This window comes from Neoarius graeffei, chromosome 14, assembly GCF_027579695.1.
Source record: "Neoarius graeffei isolate fNeoGra1 chromosome 14, fNeoGra1.pri, whole genome shotgun sequence".
Classification (NCBI taxonomy): Eukaryota; Metazoa; Chordata; class Actinopteri; order Siluriformes; family Ariidae; genus Neoarius; species Neoarius graeffei.
In genome coordinates, this window is record NC_083582.1 from 40,316,649 (window position 1) to 40,338,943 (window position 22,295).

The 22,295-nt window shown below is 41.5% G+C and overlaps 2 protein-coding genes across 2 annotated transcripts in view; one reads left to right on the top strand and one right to left on the bottom strand.

The window, feature by feature from the left end:
* Positions 1-723: 723 nt before the first annotated feature.
* Positions 724-14,692, top strand: hs3st3l (heparan sulfate (glucosamine) 3-O-sulfotransferase 3-like). The gene is made up of 2 exons (XM_060938921.1): positions 724-1,418; positions 13,511-14,692. The coding sequence occupies exons 1-2, from the start codon at positions 979-981 to the stop codon at positions 14,127-14,129; spliced, it is 1,059 nt and encodes a 352-aa protein (XP_060794904.1). The 5' UTR covers positions 724-978; the 3' UTR covers positions 14,130-14,692.
* A 5,791-nt stretch (positions 14,693-20,483) lies between these two features.
* gsg1l2b (gsg1-like 2b) overlaps positions 20,484-22,295 on the bottom strand; it is a 29,512-nt gene continuing 27,700 nt past the window's right edge. Inside the window, exons 4-5 of the mRNA XM_060938922.1 lie at positions 20,872-20,983; positions 20,484-20,777 (exon numbers count right to left, since the gene is read on the bottom strand). Of these exons, the coding sequence (XP_060794905.1) occupies positions 20,498-20,777; positions 20,872-20,983 (392 nt within the window). The 3' untranslated portion in view covers positions 20,484-20,497. The remainder of the gene's footprint in view (positions 20,778-20,871; positions 20,984-22,295) is intronic.

The following is a 22,295-nucleotide window of genomic DNA, read 5'->3' on the forward strand; positions in this document are numbered from 1 at the left end:
TGGATGTTGATTCATTATTGCATTGTATAAATAGAGAATTATTAGTGGTATTCAGTACTGTGGGCATTAATTCAGTACTGTTGGTGTTAATTCAGTACTGTGAGCATTAATTCAGTACTCCAAGGATTAGTTGAGAACTCTTAGTGTTGTAGATGTTAATTCATTATTGTATAGTATAAATCGAGAATTATTAGTGGCATTCAGTACTGTGGGTGTTCATTCAGTACTGTGAGCATTAATTCAGTCCTCCAAGGATTACTTGTGAAATTAGTTACTCCAAGGATGAGTTGCATTGTATAAATAGAAAATTATTAGTGGTATTCAGTACTGCGGGTGTTCATTCAGAATTATTATTGTTAATTCAGTGCTGTAGGTGAGCTTACTGCTGTACAGTAGACCTAGTTTGTGCTGGGAACAACTATGACTTATGCTCGATGTCCTTCACCAGTTCTATAAACATTTTTATTAAATTTTTCAATATATTGGGTAAAGAAAACAAACAAACAAACAAACAAAGCTCAGGAGACAGTATAAAAAACTTTAATTGCATTTACACCCTGGCTACATAACACACTCCACACGCTCAGTGCTTTGTGCTGAATGGTTAAGGAGGCTCCAGTGGAGATGGAACACGCCTTCAGCTGCAACCTTCCAATCAAAGGGAGCGGTAAGATGCGCTCGCGCCAAAGGAGTGCAGCGCGAGGAGAGTGAATCCCCGGGGAAAGCCACCGCGGCCACACGTCACTCCGCACGCGCCAACTCTTTTTATTTATTGCAGTTTCGTCCATTTACTTTTATTCCGTTCCGCCCTCCCCGCTATCTTTTACTGTATTTAGCGCGCGAGCGTTGACGCGAAGAGGTCAGCCATGGACCCGGAGACACCCCGCTCCGTTCAGTGCCGTTCACTTTCCCGGCGCGTTAAAGTTAAATCAGGAACTTCTTGAACACTATGGCGTGCTCCGGTCTCCCTGCAGAGGGATGGCAAGCTCGCGCGGACCGCCGCCGGACCCTTGGAGGCTCGCGCCCAAACTTGTAGGCATGCTGTGGCTGGGTGTCGCGTGCGCTTTCCTCCTCTACTTTCTGCGATGCTGCGAATCGGAAGTGACGGAAAGTTTCGGCTTAGAGACGGCGCTCGGAGCGGGACGCTACGCTGAGAGGAACGGGACGGTCAGTGTCGGCGCAGACGCGCGCAGGAGGACGAAGAGGAGCGCGGGAGACGGTGCGGATGAGGAGCGCTCGGTCAGGGAGAAGGACTGGAGGGGCGCGCGCAGGCTGCCGCACGCGCTTATCATCGGTGTGAAGAAAGGCGGCACGCGCGCGCTGCTCGAGTTCCTGAGGCTTCACCCGGATATCCGCGCGCTCGGAGCCGAGCCGCATTTCTTCGACCGGCATTACGCACGCGGCCTCACCTGGTACAGGTACGAGACAGAGAGAGAGAGAGAGAGCCTGAGATTTTGGAGCCATCAGGCTACTTTTAAAACAATATTAAAATAGAATAAATGTTTACATGAACGAATTCACTCATATACAATGTTGACTAATTTGAATTAATTTAATTCCAGTTATCAGTGGGGGAGGGTGGAAGGTTTTGGACATGGAGAAGGTAGAGGGTTTTGGACATGGAGAAAGTAGAGGGTTTTGGACATGGGGAGGGTGGAAGGTTTTGGACATGGAGAAGGTAGAAGGTTTTGGACATGGAGAAGGTAGAGGGTTTTGGACATGGAGAAGGTAGAGGGTTTTGGACATGGGGAAGGTAGAGGGTTTTGGATATGGGGAAGGTAGAGGGTTTTGGACATGGGGAGGGTAGAAGGTTTTGGACATGGGGAGGGTAGAAGGTTTTGGACATGGGGAGGGTAGAAGGTTTTAGACATGGGGATGGTAGAAGGTTTCAGAGATGGGGAGGGTAGAAGGTTTCAGAGATGGGGAGGGTGGAAGGTTTCGGACATGGAGAAGGTAGAGGGTTTCGGACATGGAGAAGGTAGAGGGTTTCGGACATGGGGAGGGTGGAAGGTTTTGGACATGGAGAAGGTAGAGGGTTTTGGACATGGGGAGGGTAGAAGGTTTTAGAGATGGGGAGGGTAGAAGGTTTTAGAGATGGGGAGAGTGGAAGGTTTTGGACATGGGGAGGGTAGAAGGCTTTGGACGTGGAGAAGGTAGAGGGTTTTGGACATGGGGAGGGTGGAAGGTTTTGGACATGGGGAGGGTGGAAGGTTTTGGACATGGGGAGGGTGGAAGGTTTTGGACATGGGGAGGGTGGAAGGTTTTGGACATGGGGAGGGTGGAAGGTTTTGGACATGGGGAGGGTGGAAGGTTTTGGAGATGGGGAGGGTGGAAGGTTTTCGAGATGGGGAGGGTGGAAGGTTTTCGAGATGGGGAGGGTGGAAGGTTTTGGAGATGGGGAGGGTGGAAGGTTTTCGAGATGGGGAGGGTGGAAGGTTTTCGAGATGGGGAGGGTGGAAGGTTTTCGAGATGGGGAGGGTGGAAGGTTTTCGAGATGGGGAGAGAGGAAGGTTTTCGAGATGGGGAGAGAGGAAGGTTTTAGAGATGGGGAGAGTGGAAGGTTTTCGAGATGGGGAGAGTGGAAGGTTTTCGAGATGGGGAGAGTGGAAGGTTTTCGAGATGGGGAGAGTGGAAGGTTTTAGAGATGGGGAGAGTGGAAGGTTTTAGAGATGGGGAGAGTGGAAGGTTTTAGAGATGGGGAGAGTGGAAGGTTTTAGAGATGGGGAGAGTGGAAGGTAAGGTTTTAGAGATGGGGAGAGTGGAAGGTTTTAGAGATGGGGAGAGTGGAAGATAAGGTTTTAGAGATGGGGAGAGTGGAAGATAAGGTTTTAGAGATGGGGAGAGTGGAAGATAAGGGTTTTAGAGATGGGGAGAGTGGAAGATAAGGTTTTAGAGATGGGGAGAGTGGAAGATATGGTTTTAGAGATGGGGAGGGTGGAAGATAAGGTTTTAGAGATGGGGAGAGTGGAAGGTTTTAGAGATGGGGAGAGAGGAAGGTTTTAGAGATGGGGAGGGTGGAAGATAAGGTTTTAGAGATGGGGAGAGTGGAAGGTTTTAGAGATGGGGAGAGTGGAAGGTTTTAGAGATGGGGAGAGTGGAAGATATGGTTTTAGAGATGGGGAGTGTGGAAGGTTTTAGAGATGGGGAGAGAGGAAGGTTTTAGAGATGGGGAGAGTGGAAGGTTTTAGAGATGGGGAGAGTGGAAGGTTTTAGAGATGGGGAGAGAGGAAGGTTTTAGAGATGGGGAGAGTGGAAGATAAGGTTTTAGAGATGAGGAGAGTGGAAGATAAGGTTTTAGAGATGGGGAGAGTGGAAGATAAGGTTTTAGAGATGGGGAGAGTGGAAGATAAGGTTTTAGAGATGGGGAGAGTGGAAGATAAGGTTTTAGAGATGGGGAGAGTGGAAGATATGGTTTTAGAGATGGGGAGGGTGGAAGGTTTTAGAGATGGGGAGAGTGGAAGATATGGTTTTAGAGATGGAGAGGGTGGAAGGTTTTAGAGATGGGGAGGGTGGAAGGTTTTAGAGATGGGGAGAGTGGAAGATATGGTTTTAGAGATGGGGAGGGTAGAAGGTTTTAGAGATGGGGAGAGTGGAAGGTTTTAGAGATGGGGAGAGTGGAAGATATGGTTTTAGAGATGGGGAGAGTGGAAGGTTTTAGAGATGGGGAGAGTGGAAGATATGGTTTTAGAGATGGGGAGAGTGGAAGATATGGTTTTAGAGATGGGGAGGGTGGAAGGCTTTAGAGATGGGGAGGGTGGAAGGCTTTAGACATGGGGAGGGTGGAAGGCTTTAGACATGGGGAGGGTGGAATGCTTTAGAGATGGGGAGGGTGGAAGGCTTTAGACATGGGGAGGGTGGAAGGCTTTAGACATGGGGAGGGTGGAAGGCTTTAGACATGGGGAGGGTGGAAGGCTTTAGACATGGGGAGGGTGGAAGGCTTTAGACATGGGGAGGGTACGTAGAAGGTTTTAGATATGTGGAGGGTGGAAGGTTTTGGACATGAAGTTAGAGGGTTTTGGACATGGGGAGGGTAGAAGGTTTTAGACATGGGCGGTAGAAGGTTTTATAGATGAGGAGGGTACAAAGTCTAACATGGGCAAAAGGTTTTAGACATGGAGGAGTTAATAGGTTTTAGACATGGGGAGGGCAGAAGGTTTTGGATATGTGGGAAGAAGGTTTTGGACATGATGGGGAGGTAGAAGATTTTAGACATGGGGTCAACAGCAGGTTTTAGACATGGGGTGAACAGAAGGTTTTAGACATGGGCAAAAGGTTGTAGACATGGGGAGGGTAGAAGCTCTTAGACATGTGGTAGGTAGAAGTTCTTAAACAGGTGGTTAGGGTAGGGGGATAGGTCAATTTTTATAGATGTGGTGGGCAGAAGGTTTTGGATATGGAGAGGGAAGAACATTTTAACCATGGAATAGGTAGAAGGTCTTAGACATGAGGTGGGCAGACGGTCTTAAACAGGTGGTTAGGGTTGGGGGATAGGTAACTTTTTATCAACATAATGGGTTGAAGGTTTTGGACGTGGGGAGGGTAGAACGTTTTGGAGAGAAAATTTTAGATATTGTGTGTTCCGGCACCACCATCGGCTGTTCATTACTGGACTGGACCACAATTTTGTTACATTTCTTCTTAAAAATTTGCCCCTGAATATTTGTCATTTCTAGTTTAAGGTTTTAGACATGGGATAGGTAGAAAGTTTTAGACTTGGGCAGAATGTTTTAGACTTGGAGTTAGTACAAGGTTTTAGAGATGGGCAGAAAGTTTTAGATATTGCATGTCATGGCACTACCACTGCCTGTCCATCATTGAGCTGAACCAAGATTTTGTTACTTTTTTAAAATTGCCCCTAAATGTATGTCTTTTCTGGTAATTTTATGCTTCACTGCTTGTATGAGACCACTGTTCAATCTTTACAAAAAGACCTATTAAAAAGAACCATTTGTTCAGACCAAGATCTGAACATTCCATTACACTGGCATGTACTCGATGTGTTTTTGTGTATTTTAGATGTCTTTGCACTTACTGCATCATGTATTGGACAAAAATTAACATGCAGAATATCTGAGTTGCTTTTTGGTGTAAAATTAATGGTTATTCACTGTAGTGTTTTTGTAGTTGCTATTTCAGTTCTGCTAAACAAGGCATTTAGTTTCGATACTATAACAAGACTGCAGTGATTATTTAATTATTTGATTTATAAAAACTGGATGAATTTCATAGGACTGCAAAATTGTCATGATATGCGATTTCATCTTGGAGTGGCTAGGCTTCATTTCAAGATAGAATTTTCTTTACAGTGAACACTAACTGCTTTTTTTCAGTGTTGTACGGATTAATAGAGTAACACTGTTAGTGTATGTGTTAATTAAACACTGTTGGTGGTTCTTCAGCATTGTGGGTTCTCCTGTGCACAGCAGGCCTGTATGTAGGGCCAAGTTTTGCTTAAATAGAGAGGCATCACCAGAGACTCAAGCACGTGAGCCAAACTGATCCTGTAGATCAGGAGTCCAGTTGAGTTTGGTAACGTTCCTTTTCTTACACGCGTGATTCAATTCTCCATTTAAACGGCCAGGTTTTGGAGGTGTGTAAGAGCAGGAAAATCACCACGCTGTGCTGGACTCCACATACACAGAGATTTATAGAGTTGAGCTCATCCATTTCACGGTGCAGGATTGATGTGAAACGGGAAATAACATTACAACGGTGTCTTTGAGAGAAGGGAATAATGTAATCTCTCCGGTCTTAATCTTCAACACAGGATAAGTTCTTAGCATTAATCATCTTTGGATTAATGCTAAGAGCTTCCAACTCTCTTGACTCATGTGAAAGATATTTATATAAACATGTGACTCAAAGAAATGATCGATAATAAGTTTTATATAGTTTTCCATGTTTTTATAGATTTATGAACAGATCGACATATTCCAGTTTTCAAATCTTATTAGAAAAGGAGAACTATTATTCTGAACGTTCTGGGTTTAAGATTGAATATTCAGCCAATAAGCCATGCCAAAGAATTGTATAGCCTATTTAACACCATAAATCTCTGGCTGTTTAGAATAATTGGCAAAACCCAATTATTTACCTTTTAGTTGTTTGACTGATTGTTTTGTCAATTCACACATGATTATATATAATTCAACCCTGGTTGTAACTGATCCCCCATTAGCCACGCACAGATGCACAAATCTCTCACAGTCTATACGCAACCAATTTACACATCCCGTGATGCAGAGCTGCTCATTATATGTCAATTATTTTTCGTATTTTTTCCTTAGTCACCCTTTCTATAGCAATAAGATGCAACATAAGATAAAAATAAAGCATGATGATATTACACTGCCTAAACTGATATGTTTGACTGACTGTTTCATACTTTTTGCTCCGATATTTATTATAGTCATAAGTACATGGGGGGTGTTTGATGTGGACACAGATACCCACAGTGTCACACACAGAAGATCTATGAGCAGAGATGGGGCAGATTGTCATCTCTTCAGGAACAGATGGACCCCACAGCATGACCACAGCACTTGACATTAGAGTGAGCCCTGTCAATTGATCTTTAACCCAACTCGCTTTTTCCACTGGCGATAATGATGTGCGCCAGGCACTTCTTAAGGTCAGGGGAGCTTGTGGACAAGTCAGCCTGCAATGATCATGCTACGGTGCAAAGCAGTCATTAATCATGTAACCAGGAGTAGATTAAAATTTGAAGGTGCATGATCCAAGAGGGAAAAGGGCTGCTGGAAATCTTTAAAAAATAAACAACAGTAAAGCTCAGATAAGCTGTTAAATGAGACAGGGTGATAGATGAAGTTCTGAGCTCGTGGCCTGTATCCAATCGATTGCCCTGGTGCTTGACCTTGAGCTTGATGTAAGCATGAATCCAGTGAGCTTTGGTCAGCGCAGATTCAGTTACAATTAAGAAGAGGCTCCATCCTGCTGAGGCATAAAACCACACAAATGCAACTAGCTCATGTTTCAGCATGGCAACACTGTCACTTTCCTGTAAGGAAGTGATTTGCCATAACAGTATCCTTAGCAGCGCGTGATATTGGTGCACTGTCTGAAAACCTTCAGGGAAATTGAGTTTCTGCTACATAGGCGTTTAAATGCATGCAGAAAAAGGTAAAAGAGCCTGAGCGTGCTTGAGTGTGTTTTCTCCCTCGGATCAGCAGTATGTTCGTAAAATATCCTGAGCGAGCCTTAAAGCACCCATAGGTGTACATTTTCACTTTCTGTCCCATCGATAATATTGATTTTGGCACACCGGAGAGGCTGGAGGGTTTAACCTGTAGGACTGAGGCACTAGGAAGATGAGTGCACATTTATTTGTCATTAAAATGTCTTCTCATCCTCTTACACATGCAGCGTCACTTGTCTGATGTCATTACATTGTCTGAATTCATTTGCAATTCATAGAACTGTAATTAACATGAAAATTTAAATTCATGCCCGTTATTTACGAGAGGCATAAAAACACATTTTTCACAGACCTGGAATAATAATTGGCTGGTAATTGTGCGTGCTCAGTAAATGACGGCAAACTATGTGGTATTTGCCATAGAGGAAGTGCGATTTAACTCTCACTACCACCTCAATCTAGTTTAGTATTTCCTTCATGACTATTTGATAAGTCTGTGCTGGAGGCAAGGCCAGTTGTTTGAGATTGTCATGAATTATTGATATTTTCTCTCAATATATTACAGCTACAACTCTTTTCTGCATATTTACATCCAAATGGCTGCATACCAGTTGTATGGTAAATGTAATGCATTTGATTTGTGTTATGGAAAGTTTTATAGAAATGTTTTTGTAGGGAAATGGAATCCCATAGCTGAACTAAAATTGAGTTCAAATGGCATCATTTGAATTTGAGATTGAGATTATGCATGACTGAAGAATAATGTATAACCAAGTGCAATGTTTGAACCACAGTTGGACAATCACTTAATGTGGCATTGAGTGTATTCGGCTTTTGTATGATATGTATGATATATTTTTCAAAACAAATCTTTTAATACGATGGCTCATATCTCCAAAGATGTGTCTCTGGTTGTATGAAGGGAGCAGGTGTGATTGAAAACAGGAATATGCTATAGTTCATGAAATCGCCATAAGGCCTAGACACTTGGTTTATAATTCAGCTCTCATTAGGTTCCCCATGGCGAGCGTGGGGGGTGAGTGGGGGTCGGAAAGGGTGTAATCTGCACCCCTCTATAATGATGGATGTCTATGGGAAGTGGACAGGGCATAGTTACAATTGACTGGAACATTAATGGCCACCACATAACGAATTGGATGGCTGGGTCTAAACACACACACACACACACGTTTGTATCACTGTCCTTGTGAGGACCGTCCATTGACATAATTATTATTGCAGTTAATTAATGCTGTGCCTGCACCTAACCCTAACCTTAACCTAAGTAATGAAAAGGAAACTTTTTGGCCGTTTTATTTTTTAAAATTTTTGTTAAAAAAACAAACAAAAAAACCCCCAGCATTTTCCTTGTGAGTATCATCCGAATGTCCCCACAAGGTTGAAATTGTCAGATTTTATTATCCTTGTGGGGACATTTGGTCCTCAGTAGTATGTGAACACATACACACCTTGTACCTCTGTCATTTTGGGGACACTCATTGACATACTGCATTCCCTAGCCCCATACCCTAACCTTAACCATCACAGCTAAATGCCTAACCCCAGCCCTTACCTTTACCCTAACCCGAACCTAAACCTAATTCTAACCTTTACCCTAAAACTAAACCTTAACCCTCAAACAGCCCTTTGAAGAAGTGAGGACCAGCCAAAATGTCCTCACTTCCCAAAAATGTCTGAACTCTGATTGTAAAAAAAAAACGTGTTCTGGTCCTCAATATGTAGCAAGTACACACACACACACACACACACACACACACACACACACACACACACACACACTTACTTCATGCACTGACTATGGGATTTCAGAAGAATGCAACTTAATTATTTCATACTACAATATATACTGTTACAACACATTTTTAAATATTCAAGCATTTGTTACTGTGTATTTGCTAGTTAGTGATACTTCTTTTTTTGTAATACATTCAGAGAACTCTACAAATGGATTAAAATTAAATAAAGACATCTTAACTTCAGAAGTGGGACATAATATATTTTTCAAAGTAAATGTTTTTTTTTCAAAACACGTTGAAATCTTGTATATATTCATTTTATATATATATATATATATATATATATATATATATATTCATGATTAGTTTTATATTTAGTTCAGAAATTCAACATTACGACTGATATAAACTGTTTCCTGTGACATTTCTAAGATATGAAACCTTACGTATATAATAATTAAAATATAATCATAATAATAAGCCAATTCTTGTGTAAGGAGAAATCAAAAAATCTTGTTAGAGATGTAGGAAAATGTGATGTCTGGACAGAAGACAGGCTAATTGGCTTGTGTGTGTGTGTGTGTGTGTGTGTGCACGGCAGGCAGTTGATGAGGCTGTGGAATGGCCCGTCTACATGTTCCACCTGCCCCCCTCATACCAGCTGAGGCCCATATTACCATATCCCCCCATCCCGATCAATACCCACGGCACCATTTGGTTTATTCAGAATACCTCGGAGAGAGCGGTCCAAAATGCAGCCTCAATTAGGAGCAACCTCTCCGCTGGCTCTTCTGAGCTGATGGGATATCACACAGAACAAAGCAGTAATGTGGTAAACAACAGAGAAGCTTCAGAGCTTGTAGAGAGAGTACATATTGCTGAGGGTGATGTGAAGAACTGTCAGCATTGTGCCAGTGTTTAACAAACTATGCATTACTAATCCTCTGAGATCAGGCTTGCTGTTGGCAACTTGGGCAAGAGTAATTACTTTTCTCAAACAAGTCAGTACTAAAATATTTATTTCACAATCCTGGTTTGACTGCATGGGAATGTCACATAGAGTTTACACTTAACTGCAATATAGTCTCGACATCATGTCCACATCGGCACATGTCCTTCATGCTGTTACATGAGCTCTGTCATGCTGGCAAACAGCAAACACCCCAGAATCTATTCTGCATCAGTGACTTTTTCCTTGAAGTCTAATGTACATGATGCTGCTAATAACCTTCACCTTTTGATTGGCAGCTCACCTCTTATCGCAGTTTTTCTCTGCTCAGCATAAACGCATCGCCATGCGCTCGAGTATCCGGTTTCCTTCACATATACACTTTTTATGCATAATCATTTGCATTATCTACAGGAATTGTCAATATAAAGTGAGCTGGTGGTAGTTGGGGTAGAGTGGGAGGTCTTCTAAGAGTACAAACAGGTCACTTCAATAGAAGTAAGTGAATAATTAATGGACAGCTCTAATAGACTTGCTGGCTCCATAATAAGCAGAGGTAAACCTGCAAGTGTTTAGGCTAAGTGCTTTCTCAGATGAAGTCATTGATAATGCAGTGTGGTAAAAGAATTGAATCGAGGCTGTTGTATCAATAAGAGCTCATGATGAGAGCATTGTATTTCTGTTCACGTATATTGCCTTCTATACATTTTCCCCCCCCTCGATCTGTAGCATTTAACAGTTATTCCACGAAATCGAGTCGTACATGAGCTGATAGCCGATGAGACACGTAACACTGAGTTGGCTATAAGCCGTGTATGACGAGACTGAGTGGAATAACTGTTTTATTCTCTCCACATTCACTGGATTTTGAGAAACAGAGCATTTTTATTTTTATGTTTTGGAAAGTCGATAAATAAAAACTTTATACAAAACATCTGACAAAATCATTTCTGCTTAGAATGTAAACAAACCGGCAAAATGACAGTAGCAATTTGTGAAAAATGCTATAATAATAATTCTTAAAACACGCGTTGCCATTTTGTTTTTCTCTACTCACGGTATACGAGTTGATATCCTAGTCGGAGAGCAGCCAATCAGAGCGCGCGATTGCTCATATCCAGTGAATGTGGATAGAATCATAGGTATGATGCATTTGCATGAATTGGCTTTTAATTGCTGAGGCTTTTGTTATTTTTCTCGTACACATTTTTATGCACCTATCAAAACACTTAAAATCTGAAAAGCCTGTGATGGTAAGATAAAAAAGTGTAAGTTAGATGGAGTCACTCTCTGAAGCAGGTGGACTGCAGGAGGATCATTAAACCCAGAGGGCCTTCAAGGCACTTAAGCCAAATGAGTCCCATCTGCTGGCCAAAGTGAGAAAAGAGTAAGACACAGGCACATGTAATCCTTTTTTCTTCCTTATCTGCCTGTAACCTTCAGCTGATTGATGCATGCTGAACATCTGCACAGCTTGCAGCACTTCTCATGCACTTACAGAGTGGAGCTCAGAGAGCAGCCGAGTCTTCGTTCTCATTGGCAGCCAGTAAGTGACACGGCTGGCTTGAGAACCTTCAGCTGATCAGCTGCAGGACAAAAAGCCTTGTCACCTCATTACATCTTGTTCTGCCACCCCAATTTCACCAGCTAATACATATGCTGGAGGCTTGATGTGATTTATCCGATCAAGACTACACTGTGCAAAGTAATTCCAGTCTTAAGGAAAACAGATCTCAGGGTCTTGTGGAGAACAGGATAGAGGATGATTCCATTGCTAACTCTTATGCTGTGTTCATTACTTAGCAACGGATGACCCATTGATGGAGATAGTCTTTGATGATTTTCTAGCTATAGATGGAAATAGATGCATAAAAGCCCTTCCCATTCTTGGACATTGTCCTGGTGAGTGATTTTTGGTTCCACAGGTTTAAGGTTAAGAAAAAGCAGAAAACCTTTAAGAAAGCTAGAGCCCTTAATCATTCAAAAAACTTTGTATAACAGTGTAATGTGGAGATAAAGGGCATGTGATTAGAACAAGGATTGCTTTTTGCTTTTTATAATTTTTTTTCAAACACTTTTATCATAAATTCAGGTCAAAGTGATTTGAACATAATCTCTGTTTATATATATATATATATATATATATATCAGATTTTAACACAAGTCCTAAAAGTAGATAAAGAGAACCCAGTTAAACAAATGAGACAAAAATATTATACTTGCTCATTTATTTATTGAGGAAAATGATCCAATATTACATATCTGTGAGTGGCAAAAGTATGTGAACCTCTAGGATTAGCAGTTAGAGTCAGGTGTTTTCAATCAGTGGGATGACAGTCAGGTGTGAGTGGGCACCCTGTTTTATTTAAAGAACAGGGATCTATCAACGGCTGATCTTCACAACACATGTTTGTGGCACGAACAAAGGAGATTTCTGAGGACCTCAGAAAAAGCGTTGTTGATGCTCATCAGGCTGGAAAAGGTTACAAACCATCTCTAAAGAGTTTGGACTCCACCAATCCACAGTCAGACAGATTGTGTACAAATAGAGGAAATTCAAGGCCATTGTTACCCTCCCCCAGGAGTGGTCGACCAACAAAGATCACTCCAAGAGCAAGGCATGTAATAGTCGGCGAGGTCACAAAGGACCCCAGGGTAACTTCTAAGCAACTGAAGGCCTCTCTCACATTGGTTAATGTTCATGAGTCCACCGTCAGGAGAACACTGAACAACAATGGTGTACGTGACAGGGCTGCAAGAAGAAAGCCACTGCTTTCCAAAAAGAACATTGCTGCTCATCTGCAGTTTGCTAAAGATCACGTGGACAAGCCAGAAGGCTATTGGAAAAATGTTTTGTGGATGGATGAGATCAAAATAGAACTTTTTGGTTTAAATGAGAAGCGTGATGTTTGGAGAAAGGAAAACACTGCATTCCAGCATAAGAACCTTATCCCATCTGTGAAACATGGTGGTGGTAGTATCATGGTTTGGGCCTGTTTTGCTGCATCTGGGCCAGGACGGCTTGCCATCATTGATGGAACAATGAATTCTGAATTATACCAGCGAATTCTAAAGGAAAATGTCAGGACATCTGTCCATGAACTGAATCTCAAGAGAAGGTGGGTCATGCAGCAAGACAACAACCCTAAGCACACAAGTCATTCTACTTTTTTCTGTACGGAGGAATGGGCTAAAATTCCTCCAAGCCGGTGTGCAGGACTGATTCACAGTTACCAGAAACATTTAGTTGCAGTTATTGCTGCACAAGGGGGTCACACAGATACTGAAAGCAAAGGTTTACATACTTTTGCTACTCACAGATTTGTAATATTGTATCATTTTCCTCAGTAAATAAATGACCAAGTATAATATTTTTGTCTCATTTGTTTAACTGGTTTCTCTTTATCTACTTTTAGGACTTGTGTGAAAATCTGATGATGTTTTAGGTCATATTTATGCAGAAATATAGAAAATTCTAAAGGGTTCACAAACTTTCAAGCACCACTGTGTGTGTGTGTGTGTGTGTGTGTATGTGTATATATATATATATATATATATATATATATATATATATATATATATATATAAACAGGTTTATTAGAGAACTTGGGCTGAAATATTAAAGCTCTGTTTCTCTTTGCTCTTCAGAAGCATGATGCCCAAAGCGCTGGATGGCCAGATTGTGATGGAGAAAACACCACGGTACTTTGTTACACCCGAGACACCGGCTCGTGTCCATGCCATGTCAAGAGAAGTGAAGTTGATCGTGGTGGTCCGTGACCCCGTAACCCGCGCTATCTCGGACTACACTCAGATCGCTTCCAAGACGCAGGGCATTGCCAGTTTTGAAAGCCTGGCTTTTAAGAACAGGTCATCAGGTCAGGTGGACTCTCTGTGGAGCCCACTCTACATCGGCTTGTACGCTCAGCACCTGGAGCGCTGGCTCGCTTATTTCCCTCTGTCCCAAATCCACTTTGTCAATGGCGAGCGGCTTGTCAGCGATCCGGCTTTCGAGCTGGGCCGTGTGCAGGACTTCCTGGGCCTGGAGCGCATTATCACAGACAAGCATTTCTACTTCAACAAGACCAAGGGCTTCCCCTGTTTGAAGAAAGCTGAGGGCAGCGCTGAGCCACACTGCTTGGGCAAAACCAAAGGCAGGACACACGTGCGTGTCGAACCTGACGTCATTCACAACCTAAGAGATTTTTACCACCCGCACAATTTGAAGTTCTACCAAATGACTGGAATGGACTTTGGTTGGAAGTGATGTTTGTTTTTTTCTCCCCTCAGTCCAGGCACTCAGCCTCACTCATGCAAAGCAGCACAGGAGACTGTGGAGAGTATAATTGCTCATCAGTGTGAGTTAGTGCTCACATCCATAGTGGAAACTCTGGGTGAGGTATGAGTCATGCACTCTGATCAAGGGTAAACGATTATGTGATCAAATGTGCATTTGGTGATGGTTTTATTAAGGCATCTTAAGTGTCGGGCTTTAGGATGACAACAAAAAAAAAAGACAAACAATAATAAAAAAAAAAACCCTGAGTATATGGTCTGAGTACTTTCAGACCACAGTGGAAAGTGTTCAGACTCCAGGAATTGTAAAATACTGTAAAAGAAGCTGGACTGACTGGCACCATCAAGTGTTAAAGCTACTCCAGTACTTTCCACAGGAACTGGAACTGTGTAAAAAAAAAATCAAGCTGGTCCACGGGCTAGCTGAGATAAGCTGAAACTCTTTTGATCAAATGATCCAAATAGCCATGTTTTATACTATTATTATATTGCAGATTTGTGATATGAAGTATCATAAAGAACAAGGAAGTAAGAGAAACCATACTTTCAACATTTTTTGCTATTTGAAAGGGTTCACATTGTTAAGACAACAATTGTAAGTAGCTTGACATTGTGTTCATAGATGGCTCTAATAGACAGCATCATACATTATACATGCATACATTACACATGCGTTCATACATTATGCATAAATCAATACGTGACATCACTCCCTTTGAAATATGTGAATATCAAAAGAAGTGGCTGGGACATGCTGATCTATTCTTGCATAATGCACTCTTTATGCAGCCTAAATTCACAAACAGTACGAGAGTTTAACTTCCTGTGATTGATGATATGGTACACACTCACAAAGCTGACCGATGTGTTTCTTGCATGAATTTGCACTAATGTTAAGGAAGCCTGTTAAATTATTTTCAAACGGATGCGTGCATTTGTATGCAATTTCTGAACCACAAAAACATGGGGAAATAAATTTTTTATGAATAGTGTGTGAGTGTAAGAGCATTAACATGATCACGGTGAGACAGAACATCCTCAACTTCTGTCGTTGTTTATTCTTATTCTTTTTCTTCACACTTTGCAAAACACTTTTGGTTCATAGTGAATTTTAAATGTCCCTCTGGTCAAGAGGCACATGTAGCACAGCTGTACAATAAAATATAAATAAGAAGTAAATAAAAAGCCCAAAGGGACACTGGGTAACATTAGTGCACACAGACAACAGCCAATGACAAAAAAAAAAAAAAATTATAGCACAGCGCCTCCTTGTGGCCATTCAAGCATTTATCACTTTCATGCCCTTTCTCGTCCCCCAACTTTTGAGGAAAACGTGTGCAATAAAACCTGCTGATAATACTCCAGTGTTACAAAATGAGAACTGACATCCTTTCACTGGCCACTTTATTAGAAACACTTGCACACCTGCTCATTGATGCAATTATCCAATCAGCCAATCATGTGGCAGCAGCACAATACATGAAATCATGCAGATACAATTCAAGTCAATGTATTTGTATAGTGCTTTTAATAACAGACACTGATAAATTAACAAATTTGTCAAATCAAGCGCTTCAGTTAATCGTCACATCAAACATCATAATGCGAACAAAATATTATCTCGGTGACTTTTCGTAGTTGATGGTTTGAGTATTTTAGAAACTACTCATGGGATTTTTATGCTAGACTTAACACTGAAAGGTGGTGGTGGGGGAATCCAGTCAGTGGGTGACAATTCTGCAAAATCAGAAGAGAGGTCAAAAGAGAATCATCTGACTGGTTCGAACTGACAGGAAGCCTACACTGTCAAAAACAGGAGTACAGTAGGAGTCCATTTCTGTCCCCCAAGGTACAAGCTACACTAATGTACCCCCTAGGGCTCATTATTGGACCTCAAGGTAACTATATGTACCTTTTTAGGGCCAAAAGGTACATATACAGGTGCTGGTCATATAATTAGAATATCATGAAAAAGTTGATTTATTTCAGTAATTCCATTCAAAAAGTGAAACTTGTATATTATATTCATTCATTACACACAGACTGATATATTTCAAGTGTTTATTTCTTTTAATTTTGATGATTATAACTGACAACTAATGAAAACCCCAAATTCAGTATCTCAGAAAATTAGAATATTGTGAAAAGGTTCAATATTGAAGACACCTGGTGCCGCACTCTAATCAGCTAATTAACTCAAAATACCTGCAAAGGCCTTTAAATGGTCTCTCAGTCTCGTTCTGTGTAGGCGACACAATCATGGGGAAGACTGCTGACTTGACAGTTTTCCAAAAGACGACCATTGGCACCTTGCACAAGGAGGGCAAGGCACAAAAGGTCATTGCTAAAGAGGCTGGCTGTTCACAGAGCTCTGTGTCCAAGCACATTAATAGAGAGGCGAAGGGAAGGAAAAGTTGTGGTAGAAAAAAGTGTACAAGCAATAGGGATAAGCGCACCCTGGAGAGGATTGTGAAACAAAACCCATTCAAAAATGTGGGGGAGATTCACAAAGAGTGGACTGCAGCTGGAGTCAGTGCTTCAAGAACCACCACGCACAGACGTATGCAAGACATGGGTTTCAGCTGTCGCATTCCTTGTGTCAAGCCACTCTTGAACAAGAGACAGCGTCAGAAGCGTCTCGCCTGAGCTAAAGATGAAAAGGACTGGACTGCTGCTGAGTGGTCCAAAGTTATGTTCTCTGAAAGTAAATTTTGCATTTCCTTTGGAAATCAAGGTCCCAGAGTCTGGAGGAAGAGAGGAGAGGCACAGAATCCATGTTGCTTGAGGTCCAGTGTAAAGTTTCCACAGTCAGTGATGGTTTGGGGTGCCATGCCATCTGCTGGTGTTGGTCCACTGTGTTTTCTGAGGTCCAAGGTCAACGCAGCCGTCTACCAGGAAGTTTTAGAGCACTTCATGCTTCTTGCTGCTGACCAACTTTATGGAGATGCAGATTTCATTTTCCAACAGGACTTGGCACCTGCACACAGTGCCAAAGCTACCAGTACCTGGTTTAAGGACCATGGTATCCCTGTTCTTAATTGGCCAGCAAACTCGCCTGACCTTAACCCCATAGAAAATCTATGGGGTATTGTGAAGAGGAAGATGCGATACGCCAGACCCAACAATGCAGAAGAGCTGAAGGCCACGATCAGAGCAACCTGGGCTCTCATAAGACCTGAGCAGTGCCACAGACTGATCGACTCCATGCCACGCCTCATTGCTGCAGTAATTCAGGCAAAAGGAGCCCCAACTAAGTATTGAGTGCTGTACATGCTCATACTTTTCATGTTCATACTTTTCAGTGTGCCAACATTTCTAAAAATCCTTTTTTTTGTATTGGTCTTAAGTAATATTCTAATTTTCTGAGATACTGAATTTGGGATTTTCATTAGTTGTCAGTTATAATCATCAAAATTAAAAGAAATAAACATTTGAAATATATCAGTCTGTGTGTAATGAATGAATATAATATACAAGTTTCACTTTTTGAATGGAATTACTGAAATAAATCAACTTTTTCATGATATTCTAATTATATGACCAGCACCTGTATGTTCCCAATCAGTATATAAATGGTACAAATAAGTACTTTAGAGGGTACTGCCCCAGTGACAAGCCCTTATACCCCTAAAGGTACAATGATGTACTTTGTTTTCCGAGAGTGCACAGTGTCTCAGTCACTCTTTACAACCATGGTGAGCAGAAAAGCATCTCAGAACACACAACACGTTAAACCTTGATGCAGATAGGATACACATCAGGTTCCTCTCCTGTCAGCCAAGAACAAGAATCTGAGGCTACAATGGGCACAGACTCATTGAAACTGGATCACTGAAGATTGGAAAAACATCACCTGGTCGTGAATGAATGTGCATGTGTACAGGTGTTCCTAACAAAGTGGAAGGTGCTTTTGTATAATGACAACATGTAGTATATTAGGATAAAATAAAGCCAATTTAAGGACATGTAAATGGAGAAATACTGTCTGCTGTAACCTCACAAACCCTGAACCAAACAAACAAACAAACAACCCCCCCACCCCCCTGATAACTCTATTCAGATTAAATACATTTTTTTGTACTTTGATTATATACTTCACATGTAGATCACAAAATGTAAACAGTTTTGTTTTGGTGGCACATACTTATCAACATTTGAATCATTTTGGAAATGTAATTATGCAGTCTATATTGCTTTATTTCAATTTAATTATTAATCTATTTATTCCAAGTCTCTGCACATGATCAGCTCGGCATGATAACAGTGACAGCATAGTGGGAAGAAATTCAAGACAAGTTTAACTTGATGAGCGTTCACTTTGGATAATTTCCTTTTCTAGTTCTAAACAGTTTTAAGACATATTTTATCTGGCAAATTTGACTCCATTTTCTTCCCAAGTTGTTCATTTACCACAACTCAGCTCTCCCTATCACAGGGGAAGGTGAAGGCTAACGCGTGCTTCCTGTGAGACGCCAGCCAGCCACTGCATCTTTTTGAACTGCTGCTCATGCTACATTAGAGTGCAGCGTAACAGACTTGGAAAAAAGTGCTAAGCTCCCTCGTCATCATGCATCAAGCTGACAGATACCCGTGCTTGGTTCATGTCACTGATTGGCAGGGGAAAGCATAACGCCATCCCTCCCACCCAGAAAGCATGGCTCGATATAATATACTCATACAAAAGCTTTGCAGAGCCACATGTTGATACATAAAATTACTGCACTCTGTCAAAAGCATTACTTTTACACGTATAGTAATATTTAAATACAAATAAATATCTACCATCTTCAGTCACTTTAGAAAAATAGCCACAACACTGTATTACTGTACAAATTTGACCCACATAAGGGTGATAAACCCAGAACATTTACTGTAAATGGACATTCAGTTCTGAGCATGCTGTGGTTTAACAGAATCGTGATCAATATACAAATAAACACATGCACTCTGTCTCTTTATAGAGATGCAAGACAGAGACGTAAAAGAGCAAAAACCAAAAACTCCAGGACTAGAGAAATCATGAACAAAATCTTAGATGAAAACATAACCCCATAGAGAGCACAATATTAAATAATTATGAAACATTTCTCTCCTGATGGGAGTGGTCTCTTCCAGGATGGCTCCGCCCTTATCCCCATTTGATGAGTATGAAAATTGTATATGCAATTGCCTTCACCGTCACCAGATCTCATTAAATGAACACACACTTTGGGAGCTAGTATTCTCTCCCACCGTCGTCAACACACTGGCTGTACCGTTCCAGAGACTTGAAGAATAAGTGCCACGGTGCCGCAAAGCTGTTCTGATGGCTCATGGTGGCTGAACACCTTATTAATTCACTTTGTATTGTTTTTTCCTTTGTCACTTATATGTATATAACATCAATACATGAATATAAAATTAATAATCACAGTATCACCTTCAGCCAATAATACAACACAGTACAGAAAAAGCAGTCAGTATACAGTATACAGTCATTGATTAAACTCTGTAGAGAAGCCAGATAACAGTCTGTCCTGGCTCGAAGCCCTCAGTGTAATCTGAGGCCAGATTTAGTTCATTAAGAGCACGTGGCAGTGCCAAGCAGCAATGGGTCATACAATACACCGGGGGAGGTTTAGTTAGAAAATCAAGGCCTGTCCTGGGACCTCGTTTATAAACAGCATAAACACACTCAATCACCAGAAGGCAACAGATTCCTTAGCTGGAAGATATGTTGTATACAACACTGAGGAGTAGCTGTGGGAGAGGAGCACTGTTCACGTTTGGGCTTGACGATGATTTGTAGAGTTGAATACTTGTAAAGAAATGTTTATATTATTGAAGAACTCGATGTTTTTGCCCTTAAGCTTACTGAATATTGTGCTGTACGTTAAGCTGTTGAACCTTGCATGCAAGCTGCAGACAGATTGTATCATCCACATGTCAGTCAGACTCACTGTGATGGAACTACAAGAGTCGCTCTTCTGAATAAGATCCTGTGATTGGTTGCGGTATCACATAGCAAAGCTGAAAGATAAAAACAAACACGATCTACTTACAGTGTGGTCAACGATCAGATTTTGGAGCAGTTTGATGATGGAAGGAAGTGACAAATAGTTGTCAAGTTCGCAAAAACCTCACAATATATCACATTTTACAGGAAACAAACTGAATATTCTGACTCAAAGCAGTAATCCTCCAAAGGCAATGAGAATGTCATCCCGCCAGCAGGATAGCAGGCTAATACTGTGATTTCCAATGCCATTTGCAAATGAATTGGCCTACCAATATAACACATTCGCAAGCATTTAGCATGGAATTTCTGCACAGTTTAGTAAACGAGGCCCCAGGCTAGCCTCAGCAGTACTCCTCCCCCTGCTGATCACCAATATCATGGTTGGACAGCTTACGGCTCGGACTGGACAGCTCCAGCAGCTCTTCGGCTGTGCTGGGCACTGAGCTGATATACATGTCCCACATCTGCTCTGGGCAATCCAGCTCCAGGAGCTGCTGCTTGATCTTCAGGTTCTTCTCCATGTTCCTCCGTTTGTGCTTGAACTCCAGGATAGTCTTTGTGTATCTGTTGATGGTGGTCACCGAGGATGCCATGCATGCTGTGAAAGAGCCCCAGGCCAACCTGCAGAAAGGAACACATATAATCAGAAGTTTCTGCAGCCAGTAAGTTAAAAAAAAGAGGGAAAAGAGTAAAAGTAAATGCAGAAGATGCTTACATGTAAGACCAGCTGTAATCCCAGCTTTGGGGTTTCCAGTTCTCAGGGCCTAGACTTACAGTGAGCTGAAAGGCTGTTGTGTACATCATGTGTGCTACCATGCCAAGAAGACCTGCAGAATAATACCCATGACACATTAATTGGCTCTCTAAAAGAAAAGAAAAAAAAGCAGTTAGTATACAATGCACCATATGTCCGAAGTAAGTACAAGCTATATAATATACAAGCCCGGTGATAGATCAGCGACCTTGACACTTACAGTAATGCTTTTATGGCTGAGGACTACAGTTGACTTGCTAACTTTAGGACTGCAGTTGTCATGAACGGTTTTGCACTCAAATTTCCATTAATGAAGAGTTATAACATCAACGAAACAGACTTCATGTTAAAACTGTTAACATTATAGTCATGTTGTCTGTTGTTGCCCAAATGAGGATGGGTTCCCTTTTGAGTCTGGTTCCTCTCGAGGTTTCTTCCTCATGTCGTCTGAGGGAGTTTTTCCTTGCCACCTTCGCCACAGGCTTGCTCATTGGGGATAGATTAGGGATAAAATTAGCTCATGTCTTAAAGTGCATATCACGGGTAAATTCAGGAGCAAGATCAATGTAATTCTCTTATTTTATATTAAACTTTGGTCAAATATCTGTAACATTCTGCATTCTCTGCAATTTTTTTTACCTTGCACAATACCGGAAAAATTCAGTTGAAATCAAGCCATTTGAGGCGAATTGGTCCGCCTCTGAAAAAACTTGCCATTTGGATTTCCCGGCAAACATTGATTTTCGTGACGTCATCTGCGGGACGCCTCCCTCCAAATCCTACGTCAGCACTGGTTTGTTTATGAGAAAACAACCTGGTGGTTTTCTGCAAATTTTTTCAACGTTATCGCGTAATTATTAAAATGGTTAACAGATGTATCGTAGGAGTGTATAGCAACACCAATCTTGATGGGATTAGTACTCATCGTTTTCCAAAAGATCGGACAATGAGAGAGAAATGGGAGCGCTTGGTCTACACAGGCTGTGCACTGAAACCGTGCAAAGCTCGCGCAGCCTGCTGGCGCTTCCGAAGGTGACGTTACGAATCTGGCCCCAGATTCCCTTGGGATTTTTCCAGACGCATTTTGTTATTTTATTTTTTTTTCTGCTGTAGACAGATGGCCTTGTGCAAAATTACCCTTCTGGATGAGTGTGTAAAGGGACATACAGTGGGGCAAAAAAGTATTTAGTCAGTCACCAATTGTGCAAGTTCTCCCACTTAAAAAGATGAGAGAGGCCTGTAATTTTCATCATAGGTATACCTCAACTATGAGAGACAAAATAAGGAAAAAAAATCCAGAAAATCACATTGTCTGATTTTTAAAGAATTTATTTGCAAATTATGGTGGAAAATAAGTATTTGGTCAATAACAAAAGTTCATCTCA

Coding starts and splice junctions, on each gene's coding strand:
- hs3st3l (XM_060938921.1), top strand. CDS start 979: ATGGCAAGCTCGCGCGGACCGCCGCCGGACCCTTGGAGGCTCGCGCCC. Junction 1,419..13,510: donor CGCGGCCTCACCTGGTACAG/GTACGAGACAGA, acceptor TTTGCTCTTCAG/AAGCATGATGCCCAAAGCGC.